Source organism: Rattus norvegicus, chromosome 7 (assembly GCF_036323735.1).
Source record: "Rattus norvegicus strain BN/NHsdMcwi chromosome 7, GRCr8, whole genome shotgun sequence".
Classification (NCBI taxonomy): Eukaryota; Metazoa; Chordata; class Mammalia; order Rodentia; family Muridae; genus Rattus; species Rattus norvegicus.
In genome coordinates this window covers 115,052,085-115,066,426 of record NC_086025.1, presented here as the reverse complement: position 1 = coordinate 115,066,426, position 14,342 = coordinate 115,052,085, and the positions used below count along the sequence as shown (strand labels likewise).

At 46.0% G+C, this 14,342-nt stretch overlaps 1 protein-coding gene across 2 annotated transcripts in view; it reads right to left on the bottom strand.

Annotated features, from left to right (window-relative positions):
- Nucleotides 1-7,774: 7,774 nt before the first annotated feature.
- Nucleotides 7,775-14,342, bottom strand: part of Ep300 (E1A binding protein p300) — a 70,796-nt gene continuing 64,228 nt past the window's right edge. For both annotated transcript variants that reach the window (XM_039080287.2, XM_063264683.1), the window contains exons 29-31: nucleotides 14,008-14,169; nucleotides 11,223-11,504; nucleotides 7,775-11,040 (exon numbers count right to left, since the gene is read on the bottom strand). In XM_039080287.2, the coding sequence (XP_038936215.1) occupies nucleotides 8,854-11,040; nucleotides 11,223-11,504; nucleotides 14,008-14,169 (2,631 nt within the window). In that variant the 3' untranslated portion in view covers nucleotides 7,775-8,853. The remainder of the gene's footprint in view (nucleotides 11,041-11,222; nucleotides 11,505-14,007; nucleotides 14,170-14,342) is intronic.

The window sequence follows — 14,342 nt, the reverse complement described above, 5'->3', positions numbered from 1 at the left end:
GTTCCGCGCTCGCCCGCGCCCCGCCCCCATTAAGGAGGGGCTGGGTAGCCCGGGCGATTATGGGAGTTGTAGTTTTCCCCCGGGTGCACCAGAAGGGGCGTTGCCTTAGTAACGTGAAAATCTCCTTGGAGGGTACTTCTCAGTTTTGTCCTCTTTAAGTCAAATTTCAAACCTTCTGAGCGCTTAGGATGGACGCGGCTAGGCCCCAAACAAAGCTTCGCACTCTCCCTAGGTAGGAAGTAAAGGTGTTCTTGTACCGGAATGCCTAGCAGAAATGCCTAATCCCTCTTTCAACTCAGGCAGAAACAGAAACCCTGTGTCTGTCTGCTTGCTAGGGCTGGTTTAGCAGGTAAAGGTTCTTGCTGCATGAGCCTTTCTACCTGAGTTCAAATCCCCGAGCCCACTACATAAAGCTGGAAGGCGAATACCTACCCCACAAAGTTGTGCTGACCTCCGAGTCATAAAACAAACAGACACAAGCTAAATAAATAAATGTTTAAAAAAAAAAAAAGCCTAGGACTGGAGAAATGGTTCCGTAGTTACTGGTCACTTTTCCAGAGGTACCAGGTTCGATTCCCAGCACCCACGTGACAACTCACAAGCATCTATAAACCCTGTTATAGTGGATCCTACCTTCTCTTCTGATCTCTGACAATGCCAGACACTGACATGGTACATATATATACATTCAACCAAACACCCACATCATAAATAAATTATAGTGATATATGTTATAACCTTCAGTCTAGGGGAGATGACTTAGCTAGTTGAATGATTGCAACCAGAGCATGGTACCCTAAGTTCTGTCCCCAGTACATGATGGAGCGTGCCTGTAATCCCAGGATTGGGTAAGCAAAAGGAGGGTTCTATGGCCTGCTGGTCAACCAGTGTAGCTCCAGTGGGTGGCAAGAGATTGAGGAAGACACTGAAGTCAAAGGTTTTGCCAAGGAGTATACACATGGAGTGAGTCCCCAGTACACCCTCCTTCCACACCCTGGGTTCTCCTTGGGAATTGTGTGGCCTTACAAACGTCTGAAATCAGACCAGTCTGGGTTAACACTCCCGGAGCCACACCCAGCTCCCTTTCAATGCTCGCAGAGCACGCCCAGTTCCCTGCCTCTGTGTTGCTTTTTTTTTTTTTTTTTTTTTCTTTTTTTCGGAGCTGGGGACCGAACCCAGGGCCTTGTGCTTGTTAGGCAAGCGCTCTACCACTGAGCTAAATCCCCAACCCCCTGTGTTGCTTTTTTATTTTCAAAATTTTATTTATTTTCTTACTTGTTTTCTGTGTATCAAGGGTTTGGCTTGCACATATGACTGTGCACCATATGTGTGGCCGGTGCCAACAAAGGCCAGAAGAGGGTGTGGGATATCATGGAACCGGGGTTCCAGATGGTTTATGAGCTGCCATGGAAGTGCTGGGCCTCGAACCTGGTCCTCTGAAAGAACAGCCAGTGAGCTTAAAAACACAGCCCTCTTTCCAGCTCTTGTTAGTGTGGTTGACCTACCAGGAGCCACACCTTAAAGAAAACTGACCCTGCCCCAAAGTCTGTCTATTCTCCTTGCCTCATTTAGGGGCAGGAACTCACAAAGCCCTTCCCACCCTGAGTGGGTGTTGAGTGGCTTCATCAAGTGCAGGTTTTATTCAGGCATCCACGGCAGCTGCAAATTCACAGGTGCGGTGGTCCTGTTGCATCCTGAAGACATCATTTAGCTGTAGTCTCTTAAAAATTTTTACCAACTGCTCTTGACTATGGGTCCCTGAGGCCTGAGGGGTGGGGCTCATTTTATACTGAGGGTGAACACACCATTCATGTGACTATTGGATTTCAGTGAGTGTTTTGTATTGTCTCAAAGTCCTAGCTGCTGGGCTTGGAGAGCTGGCTCATCAGTAAACAGCATCTCTGCAGAGGAACCAGGTTTGTTTCCCAGCATCCATGTTGTGGGGATCACTACCACCTGTGACTCCAACTCTAGAGGAGTCAAAACCTCTGGACTCTGCAGGCACCCACAGTCACGGGCGCACGCACGCACGCACGCACGCAAGTACGCACGCATGCACGCACACATCTCCTATACTTGTAATTTAACAACAAAAACAAAAAACAAAAAACAGGGGTTGGAGATTTAGCTCAGTGGTAGAGCACTTGCCTAGCAAGCGCAAAGCCCTGGGTTCGGTCCCCAGCTCCGAAAAAAAAAAAAAAAAAAAAAAGAAACAAAAAACAACAACAACCAACTCCTAGGGCTAGAGAGATGGCTCAGAGTTCAATTCCTAAAGCCCACATGGTGGTTCATAACTATAACTTCAGTTCAACAATCTTCTCCACAGACACACAAGCGTGCCGTGGTGGTGTACGTCTTTAATCCCAGCACTAGAGAGGCAGAGACAGGTGCACCTCAGAGTTGGAGGCCAGCCTGGTCTACAGAGTGACATCCAGGACAGCCAAGGGCTATACAGAGAAACCCTGTCTTCAAACAAACAAACAAAAAGTCAAAACAAAACCAAAAAAAAAAAAAAAAAAAAAAAGAACTCCTTTAGATTTCAAATACATTCCTTAAGACTCGGTGACGTGGTCTGTGTTCTCTTTCCCCGCCTCCATGCCTTTCTAGGTGCACCCTTCTGTTCTTGGACACCGAGCTGAAGCTGACCTTAGAGTGAGGACTGGAAGATGGAATAGTTTCCATAGAGCAAATGCCTTCTTATGTTAAAAAGTCGATCTCTGGGCTGGGGATTTAGCTCAGTGGTAGAGCGCTTACCTAGGAAGCGCAAGGCCCTGGGTTCGGTCCCCGGCTCCCAAAAAAAAGAACCAAAAAAAAAAAAAAAAAAAAAAAGTCGATCTCAGCCAGGGATAGGAATATATACACCTTTGTCCTAGCACTGGGGAGGCAGAGGCAGGAGGATGAGCAGTTCAGGTTTATCCTTTATATAATGAGTTTCAGCCACAAAGATCACTCTCTGGGGGCTGTGGGTAGTCAGGAGAGACAGCAGGGAGGCCAATTAGAAACTTCCTGTGCTAATGTAGAGAAAGGATGGTAGCTTCACCCAGGGCAGAGGCGGATCTGATGACAGTATGCACTGGGAGAACGTGAGTTGCTCACCGAGCCACAAAAGGACATCACATTTAAACGGAGAGCTCAAGCAGGTCTGCAAAACCTGCGACTCTTTTGCCTTTAATCCCAGCACTCAGCAGACAGAGACAGGAGGGTCTGAGGTCAGCCTGGGCTCCAGAGTGTTTTCCAGGCTATACTGCTCTCCAGTGTAAGACCTTGTTTACAATCAGAAAAGAAAGAAAAGGTGTTGGGGATGTGGATCTGGAGGGATGGTTCTGAGGTTACGAGTGCTTGGTGCTCTTTTAGGACTTCAGTCTTCCTATCAGACAGCTCTGATAGGGCTCTGGCAATCTCATCTGGCCTCCGCAGGCAAAAGGCTCAGGTAACACACCGACACAAACACACAAATTACAAAAAGAACAAGATGGGCATGGGGAGGCTTGCCTTTAATCCCAGCACTCAGGAGGCAGAGGCTCAAGAGGATCACTCTTGAGTTCCTGCCTGGTTTACGAGTAATTAGTTGCAGACCAACAAGGGCTACAAAGTGAGACCCTGTCTCATTATATTATTAACAATAATATAATAAATAATAATAAGCCTGTCTTTGGAAAGAAGGGAACATAGAAAGGGGTCACAAAGATGGGTAAGCAGAGCCCCTACAAGGTGGCTCAGTGGTTAAGGGCCACCCTCCAAAGGATCCAAGTTCAATTCCCAGCACCCACATAGGCAGCTCACACCTATCTGTAACTCCAGTTCCAGGGGATCCAACAGACACATGTAGGCAAAACACCAATGCATATAAAATAAAAACAAATAATTTAAAAAAAAAGATTGGTAAGTAGGCAAAGGCTCCTTCAGAACAAGCCTGAAGACCTGAGTTTGATCCCTGTAACCCCCAACATTGTCCTGACTGCCAGATGAGCCGTTTGGCATGTGGTAGCCTGCACACACCCACATACACAAAAGCAAACAATGAACACCTAGGGGCCTGGGCACGTAGCTCGTTGGCCCTGCTTACACAGCCCTGGGGTTGATTGCAGTGGCACAAAACTGTAACCTCTGAATTTAGGGTGTGGCAGCTGGGACTGAAGGATGAGAAGGTTCAGGGCTAGCCCCTGACAGTCTCATAGCAAATTCAAGACCAGCCTGGGCTACATGAGACCCTGTCTAAAAACAACAACAAAATAATGGTGCTTGATCAGAGACACCTATGATACTGTAGAGCAAAGACAAGAAGGTAGCTGGGACTAGAGGACTGAGACCTGGGGGTGGGAGTCGTGGAGCTTGGGTCATTTCCCATCAAGTCTGAATCAATCAGAAAATGCAACATCCCATTTTATTATCTTTCTAATCTTTTTTTTTAAAGCTGTATTTATTTTATGTATATGAGTACATTGTAGCTATCTTCAGACACACCAGAAGAGGGCATCAGATCTCATTACAGATGGCTGTGAGCCACCATGTGGTTGCTGGGATTTGAACTCAGGACCTCTGGAAGAACAGTCAGTGCTCTGATCCACTGAGCCATCTTTCCAGCCTGAACTGTCAATTTCTAATAGATCATTTAAAAAGTAACACAAATAGAGTTTCAGACAGGACTTAAATCCCTTAGGCTTGGAGAGAAGATGCCTGTGCTAATGGCGTCTGATTCTCAGCACTGTTGTTTAATAGCCTCTTTTAAAGATTAACACATTTCAACTTAGTTGGGTGTGGCGACCCTAGCCTTTAATCCCAACACTTGAGGCAGAAGCAGGTAGATCTCTGTGAGTTCAAGGCCAGCCTGGTCTAGAAAGCAGGTCCAGGACAGCCAGGGCTAAACAGAGAAACCTTATCTCAAAAAACCAAAACCTACCAAACAAACAAACAAACAAACAAACAAACAAAACCTCATTCCATCCTACAGAGGAGCTCCTTAAGCAGGGAGGTAAACAATGACAACAAAATAGCTTCAGGAAGTCCCTGAAACTGACCAGATTCCCTAGGCTCCTCCCTGCCACAGTAGGCAGAGAGAGCCCAGCTGCAGAGAAGACTCCGACAAGAAGAGCTGCCTGTAAGAGATGTAGACCAAATGAGACACTGGAAAGGAGATTCTCCAACCTGCTGAGCTGCCTGCAGCAGTGCAGTGAGCTCCAGGTTCCCAGCTTTGTGAGCTGTGTGTCACTCATGCTGGGTGGGCTTTGGTGATGCAGCTGTCTGAGTCAAACCTGCTTCTGTAAGTAATCCCCACCCCCAACTCCTTAGTTCACCAGGTTGGACTTGGTGATATCTTTACTTTGGTCTGTTGTGCCCTGATCCATCAGTAGCAGTTTGACTACAATAACTTTTTGTCATCTGCATTGGCTAGGTGTTTGAGTTGGATCTAAGCCGACCCCATAAAATGTGGATAAATGTTTATTTAACCTCCCCAGGAAAAAGTTTGTCCCATAAAGAGCATCCACATCACGGTGACTCAGCTTTCTGTAACTCCCAGTCGAGGGCATCTGATCCTCTCACATGTGGTAGCACATATATACATGCAGGCAAAACACCTATATACGCAAATATATCTTTTAAAAGGGATCAGTAGGCCAGTGGTACACATTCTTAATCCCAGCACTCTGGAAACAGAGGCAGGCATATATCTGAGTCTAAGACCAACTAGCTCAATTGACATACTGACTTGCAGCCTGTCCAAGGGTTACACAGAACAAAATGTCTCAAACTCACCTTTTCTAAGCCCTTCAGTGATCAACCAACATTAGGATTAAAACACTGAGGTTGACTTTTGCCTTCTTGCTGTCCTCTCATCCTGCTCCCCCTCTCCCTATTCCCCTCCCTCTCTCTAGTGCTCATGGTCAGCCTCTACTCCTCTACTCTGTGTGTCTTCCTCTGTCTCTACTACCCTCTCAGCTCTGCTCCCCATGCCCTGAATAAACTCTATTCTTTTTTTCTTTTTTCTTTTTTTCGGAGCTGGGGACGGAACCCAGGGCCTTGCGCTTGCTAGGCAAGCGCTCTACCACTGAGCTAAATCCCCAACCCCATAAACTCTATTTTAATAAAAACAAAAACAAAAAACCCACCACCACCACCACCAAACACTGACATTGAGAATACCAGGGGAAATAAGGCTCACAGATGGGTCTGAGATAGTCAAACTAACTCGGTATGAGGAAGGCTTGCACTGCAGGAAGGACCACAGAGCAGTTGCATCAGGCTCTGACCAGCTCTCATTACCATCTCCACCTAACAAAGGGCAGTAAGAGTTTTAAAGAAGCTGGGAAAAAAAAAAAAAAAAGAAGCTGGCTGGGTGGTGCCTGCTTTAAATCTTGATACTTGGAGGCAGAGACAGGTGGATCTCTGTGATTGAACAGGCTTGCCTGGTCCACTAATCGAGTTTCAGGGCAGTCACTTGTCTCAACAACAACAAAAAATAAATAAATAAATAAATAAATAAATAAATAAATAAATAAATAAATAAAATAAGTAAAATAAATAAAAATCACGGTCTGCTTTTTTTCTTTATCTCATACACAGCCATTTGAGGGAGAACAGTAATAGCAGGGACAAACCCAGGATCTTAGCTTCCAAGAAAGCGCTCTACTCACTCAGCCACATCCCCAGCCCTGTTCAATCAGTGCATGCAGCCTACGCCTGCTCCTCCCTCTAGAGAGGGAGACAATGTGAGGGCACAGCCAGCTAGCTCAATGGCAGGGAAACAGGTGCTGTGTCTGCGAGATAAATTGATCTGAGCCAGGGTTGTCCATAGTGAATGCTACCATGTTCAAACCCATCTTAATATTAAGATAATGCTTTTCTATTTATTTCAGGACTAAAATTGCATGAAAAACTAATTTGAGTCATTAATGTCAGAATGCCTGTAACCCCAGCACTCAAGACAAAGGAGCATTACTGCTACAAGTCTGAGGTCAGGATTACACGAGCGCCTGCATTACAACAAACTCCTCTTAAGTCTTCCCTGGGTCTGAGCGCTGATCTGGTGGATCCTTCCTTGCTGCCTGAATGAGTTGTCAGTAATGAACTTAGTCTGGCTAAGTTGCAGTAATGCAATTTATCTTATTAATTAAATGTAATAATTTTTAAAGAGTCTTCTTTACAGGATAGGAAGTCTTGAATCATAGGGGGAAAAGTTAGGATGAGAAATGTTGCCCCTTGGCTGTTTGTGTATTAGACCAGGCTGGCCTCAAAGTCAGAGATGGGCCTGCCTTTGCCTCTAAGTGCAGGCATTAAAGATGTGTGCTACCACCAAAGGCTTTCTCTGGGTAACCTAGGCCGGCGTGGACTTGCAGTGACTTTCTCATGGGGTTTCTACATCTGGTAGCTAACAGCACTTTACCATTTGGCTGGTATAGACGCACTATCACCTGAAAACTCACCAAAATATAGTAAACTATTACATGTACTTCCCTTTTCCTCCTGCCCTAAACAGTAGGCTTGCTAAGTAGCAGATTTTTTTCCTATTGTGCTGAGATCTATTAAACTGAGTCTTCAATGTTCCTAGGATTCATGTCCTCAGGTGTGCTACTCAGTTGACAATGACTTCCAGCCTCTCTTTCTGCTTCTTCTCCCTTGTCAATACTGGGCCTGCAGGTAGCTGCCCACTGTGGCATTGCCATGGCTAGCTGAGGGAATAACTGGTACATGTCAGGCAAACACTGTACCAGCTTCATCTCCAAGCCTAGTCAAAGACAAAAGATGAGCCCTAAAGAAGTGACACAAAACCCAGGTGTCTGTCTCACACAGTTTATTTAACAATAGGTAATAAGAAATCAAATTTAACAGTCTATACAGTGATCCAAAGTTCATATTTATAAGTAATCAACCTTAATTGCATGATTTACAACAGTTGAGGGTTTTTGCTTTCTATTTTCAAGTTTTACAGAAAGTGTACGTGTGGGGCAGAGTAAGGAAGAAAGCAAGTGAAGAAACCTCAGACATTTGCATGTTAAAATCACCCCACTGGAGTCATTTCTTACCCTCTTTTTTTTTTTCCTTTGTTAGATGTAAAAATAACAAAAAAATTCTCTCAAGAAACAGAAACCACAATATTATAATACATCAATTTGGCAGCTGCCCCTGTATATTATGAAAAAGTCATTTTTTTTCTCTACATGTACAAATTATCTTAATACTTGAAGTTTTACCCTTAGACTTACGGAATAGAAAATTTTCTGGAGCACAAAAGTTGACTTGAGGGGTGGAAAGAGGAGGCTTTTTAATTTTTTTAAATGTTTTTAAAAGAATGAACATCTTTGCACCCAGAGAAAAAAATTGGTATTTTAATATATTTATATATATTTATATATATATATATATAATGTAATTTTACGTAACATTAACCCCTTTTGTCCTCTGGTTTTAGAAATGTTCTTTTTTTTTAAATTCTTTCATAAAGTGAGGAAAATAGGGAAAAATGTCAACCATCTGCACCAGTAAATAATAACTATTAATATTACATATTTTCATTAATTTAAAAAAAATAATAAAACCTATTGGAGGTGCAAGGCAGGAGCATATGGTTGGCTTCAGACCTCAGTTGCCTCCCAGTGCACACTTGAACCACACACACAAGGGGGAAAAAGGGCTGGGGTAACCAGCCATAACAAAAATATATTCTCTGTAATCTATTATCCCTCAGGTTCATCTGGCATGTTTGCTTTAAACCATAAATGGCTACTGCACAGTTCTTACATGTTCCAAGGAAAATGGGTCTTTTAGGCTAAGAAAGATTCAAAAAAATTGTTTTCAGTACAAAAAGTCTTGTTAAGAGAAAATAATCTTTTGCTCCCAAAATACTACAAGGTGTCTCTAGTGTATGTCTAGTGTACTCTGTGAGAGGTTTGAACTCAAGTCTGCACTATCGGCGCTCAGTCCCAGGTCCGTGGCACTTGCACCGTGGAGGTTTGCCATGCCTGGATTGCTAGCGAGCTGTGAAAGCATTGAATTCTGGTCTGGGCTGGCAAAATGCCCTTGTTCCATGGGGTTGGCAGCCTGGGCAGCTACCAGTCCAGGGTGTGGGGAACTGGTCTGTGGAGAAACATGGTGTGGAGAAGGCTGAGGCTGCATCCTCGGAGACGGGCTGGAATGGGGGGGCTGAGACTGTGGTCGAGGAGAAGGGACAGGCTGGGGAGAGCGCACTTGATTGGAGAGAGAATTAGGGATTTGTTGACCTTGTAGGTGTGGGGACTGTGCCTGATTTGGGAGCATATGCTGCTGTGGGCTCATAGGGTTGGGCTGAGCAGGAGACCCCATCTGCTGCTGAAGGAGTCGCTGCTGATAGGCCTGTAGACTGGCTCCCGCCTCAGCCCCCAAAGCCTGGGGAAGCTGACCCATCTGTCCCATATTTCCTTGCTGCATTTGCTGCATGTGATGCTGCATTCGCTGCTGTTGCTGCTGCTGCTGCTGTTGGGGTGGATAGCCAATTCCTTGGGGCTGCTGGAACTGGTTGTGGTTGGCCATTCCAGGGCCAATTCCTGGCCCTGCTCCCTGCTGTTGCATCATCTGACGTCTTAAGATGTCTCTGAACTGTGAAGGCATGGTGTTGTGATTCATGTTCATTTGCTGAGCTTGGGGACTCATCCCTCCCATGGGTGGCTGGAGCTGCTGCTGAGGCTGCTGCTGAGGCAAGCCAGCTCTCTGGACTCCTGCCTGCATAGGATTCATGTTCTGCAAGGCTGGGTTGGAGTGGACACCTTGCTGACCTGGCATGGTCGGTGGCTGCAGCCCTGGCTGTCCCTGGGGCATGCCAGGCTGTCCAGGGAGAGGCTGTGGATTAGAGTTGGCATACTTGGCAGCCCGCTGCTTGATGAATGCAGCCAACAGTTGGGGGTTGGCATGAAGGATACTAAGCACCTGTTGCTGCTGTAAGGGAGAACTGGGAGACCTGAGAGTCCGCAAAAGGTTTTGTAAGGCTTGTTGAGACACAGTGCCTGGCTTGAGAGGGCTCACACCTACTTGGCCCAATCCTGGCTGTGGAGCCATGTTCAAAGGCTGACCATGCTGGGCCACTGACATCATGGCTGGCCTTGGCATCCCTGACTGCATCTGCTGGGGCTGAGGCATTCCTCCTTGGGCCCAAGGTGGCTGCTGCTGCATTCCTGCGGGACCCATTCCTGGATCCAAATGTCCACCAGGACCTCTGGCCATAGGAGGTGGGTTCATACCCATAGGGGCCATAGGTGCCATCTGGTGCTGGATTGGCCTTTGGAAAATTTGTACATGGGCCATCTGGCGCTGTGTCTCTGCTGCCCTCTGAATCTGCATTGCCATCTCTACTGCTGCGGGTGGAGGCCCTGGAAGTGGGGGCTGAGCAGTCTGAGGTGGGGTTGGTGGGGTTACTTGGCCTGCTGCCTTACCCTGGGACACAGGGCCAGCAGTTTGAGTCCTGGGTAAGTAGGGTGTCATGTTGTTGGGAGGAGTGGGCTGCGGTTGAGAGGTGGGTTGGGGCTGGGGTGTCTGTGGGGTGGCTGGCTGTTGGCCAGTTGGGGTAGTTGGAGTAGCAGGAGTTGGGGACGGCAGGCCCTGCTGCTGCCCCGCCACCCCAGTCCGTTGCATGCTGGCCATCCTCCTGCGCAGCATCTGAGCCTGTTGGAGCCGGTGCTGCAGCTGCTGCTGCCGGAGCTTCTGTTTGATGTTGAGGCAGAACGGCACCGGGCACTTGTTCTCCTGGCAGTGCTTGGCATGGTAGCAGCAAAGGGCAATGAGCTGCTTGCAAATGGGGCACCCACCGTTGGTTTTCCGTTTGCAGCCTTTGGTGTGCTGCACCACCCTCTTCATCTTCTGGCAGGAAGGGAGGGAGCAGTTGGCATTGCGGCACTGGCAGGCGTGCACCAGCGACTGGATGCAGCGTTGGATGCTCAGGCGACGAGAGTCTCCTGGGCTCTGTGTGGCTGCGGCTTGCTGGTTGTTGCTCTCGTCATCCAAGCCCAGGCCTAATTTCTCCATTTTGTGGTCATGATTTTTAGTGTTGTAACAGGTGATACACAGGTCATAATCCTGAAGGAGAAAAAAACCAGAAGATGCAGTTGACTCTGCAGGACTGAAACAAAAGCTCCCTTTATAAAACAAAACCAATCTCTTCAGCTGTCACTCCCAACAAGAGGCAGATGTTTGTAACGTGTAATTCGTACAATGGGGACCAGTGTGTCCTGTCGTGTCTCCCCACATGCAACACCTACCTCACACACAGTGCAGTGCCAGCGTGTCTCCACGTGGTGCTTGCACTCATTGCAGGTGTAGACAAAGCGATCTTGACTCTGTGTGTGCAGCTCCACCAGCATGCACATGGTAGACCACTGGGCTCTTCGAAGTGAAGAGAATTCCAGGTGCTTATCCCTTGCAAGGGTGAGGAATGCATCTCTACCATCCATCAGGTCGCAGGGGATGAGAGGGTCAGGATCAACAATGGGAGGCAGGGAGTTGGGAGCAGGACAAGCGATGAGGCGGATTACAAAGAAGACCTGCCAACAGACAAGGCTCACTGTGACTCTGGAACTATAATGCCACTGCAACAGAAAGGCACCAGAGGAGAGGCGCACACAGCAGGAGTGGGTTCAGGGTCAGCTGAAACCCTTCTTCATCCTTGTTCATCTTGAGACTTTAAAGAATTTAAAACTCAAGACCAGATATAGTGAGTGGCTCACACCTTTAATCACAGCACTCAAGAGGCAGAGGTAGGAGTCTGAGGTCAGCCTGGTCTATGAAGAAAGTTCTAGAACAGCCATGGCTGTCTCATAGAGAAACACTAGCTTGAAAAAACAAACAAAACAAAACCCTAAGACTTATATCCTGTTACTTCATTTCAGTAAAACTTCAAAAAACAAGCAAACCTTTCTCAGATTCTACTTTAAAAATGTATGTGCATGTACCTTACATTTTTTTTTGTGCATGAATGTTTTGCTTGCATGAGTCTGTACCGCTTGTGTGCCTCTTACCCCAGGCAAGAAAATTTATCATCTGCCCTCTATCATTGGCCAGTTCCGGAGGTTGAAAATTTGTATAAATTGGCATAAAAATCCTAGTCGTGAATCTGAAATGTACCTACACAGTCTGAGATTAGATATCCACCTTTGGTTTTCCATTTGCAGGGTATCGTAAGATTAGATAAGTCTGGATAGATAGTTTAGTGATTAAGAGGACCAGAGTTTAAGTCCCAGCAGCCACAAGAGCGCTCACATGTCTTTACTCCACTTCTGAGGGTTTTACCCCCCTCTTCTGGACACTATGAACACTTGATGCATGTGGTGCACACACACATATATTCCTGGAGGCAAAGCAAGCACTCACATGCAGTTCACAAGAGTCTGTGACTCAGAGTGTACTGGACCAGCCGCCCTCACACAGACATTCATCTAGGCCCAACACCAAATGTACACAAAAATAAAAAAACAGAATCAAATTAAATCACCATTAGCATTTTTTTCTTTTTCTTTTTTTTTCTTTTTCTTTTTCTTTTTTTTTTGGAGCTGGGGACCAAACCCAGGGCCTTGCGTTTGCCAGGCAAGCGCTCTACCACTGAGCTAAATCCCCAACCCCCACCATTAGCATTTCAATCAGTACTATACTTTCAAAATTGAGTGAGGCCATTGGGCTATTAGGAATGTTTTCTGACAGTGATACCCACTAGAAATACAGGAGGACTTGACTTCCATGCCAGGGGCATGGCTGACAGGACTGCATTAGGCATCTATCTAGCTTTGACTGTTATCATTTTGTTAGGAGTAGGCAGAGGAAGGAGCACATGGGGAAATGGTTTGAGTATTTGCACTTCCTCACCATTCTGTCTTTTCTAGTGTCAACAATTAAGTGATCAGTCTTCTCACAACTTAACTGCTGCTTAAGAAATTGCTTTATGAAGCTGGGCCCACATGGGGGATGATGCCTTTAATCCTAGTACTTGGGAGGCAGAGGCATCTCTGAGAGTGTACAAAGTGATAACTAGGGCTGCTACACAGAGAAACCACATCTTGAAAAGCAAAATAAACAAACATAAAATAAGAAACTGCTTGTGACTTCATCTTAGAATAGAGTTGAACTGTGATAAGAAAAAAATACATGGCCTGGGGAAGCACCTGAGCTCAGGAGCCTGGTACTAGGTATGATTAGACCAGGCCTCTAAGACTGTCCTCAGCTATACAGTGAATGGAGACCAGCCACGTTATAAAATGATCTCAGAAACAAAAAATTATTCCTTCCATTTCCAAACCTCTTAGAAAAGCATGTTAAGGGGCAGAGAACAGTGGCTCAGTGGGGTTAGGCATTGCTTTTTGTCACAAGTTGCTTTCGCAGAGGACCCAAGTTCCAGTCCCAATGCCTTCGTGGTGGCCATCTTCTACCCCAGCTGCAGAGGACTTGGTGTCCTCTTCTGGCACGGAAGCAGAGCACCCATTCACATAAAACTCAGTAAGTAAGTACAGCCATGTGAGCAGCTCTGTAATCAAGCTTTAATTTAGAAGGGGGTTTAAATATGGGAATATGATTATGAATGTCTGAGTCCGTCTTAAATCTAACATTAAGCACTATTACAAAATAATAGTGGGGCTCTAAGTAACATGAAACATTTGAAGAGTAAATCTGTAAAAATGTTGGCACATGCCTTTACTCTCAGAACTAGAAAGATAGAAGCAGGTAGATCTCTATGAATTCTAGGCCATACGGGAGTTACAAAATAGGACCCTGTCTTAAAAAAGTCAGAATTTTTGAAAATCTATCACTAGGATTAGACAAACCATGCTTACACTTTGAGACACAATGCAAATTTATAACAGCCTCATAGTCACACCATTTTCTCACAAGCAAACTCTATATGCATACTCTTTTCATCCTAGTCAACCCTCCTCCAGTCAAACCATTTCTTCCCTCCAAATTTCCAGCAACCTGGAGTGAGTTCTTACCCTGTCGGCTGGGGTGAGCAGCTTAGGAGCCCACCCTCCACAGCCTTCTACCCTGCAGCGCCTCACTCACCTCTTTATGCTTTTCCATGGTGGCGTACAGTTTCTGAGAAAGGTCATTAGACACGTTGGGCACGCCAGGCTTCTTCTTGTTGCCCCTGCTCAGGCTGCTCTTGTTTTTGCTGGTCTTCTTGTTATTCTTCTTCTTAGCATTTTTGCTATCGCCTTTTGTTACCTGTAGGGCAGCACAAAGGAGAAATGAAGATTGTTAAGACAGATCTGAAAATGACTCTGGGCTGATAATTTTTGTTGTTGTTGTTATTTCTGTAGCTGCTTATCACCCACTATTTCCTTTTAACGTTTCTCTCCTTTTTTTAAACGTACAAGCAAATGCTTAACTATTCTTTG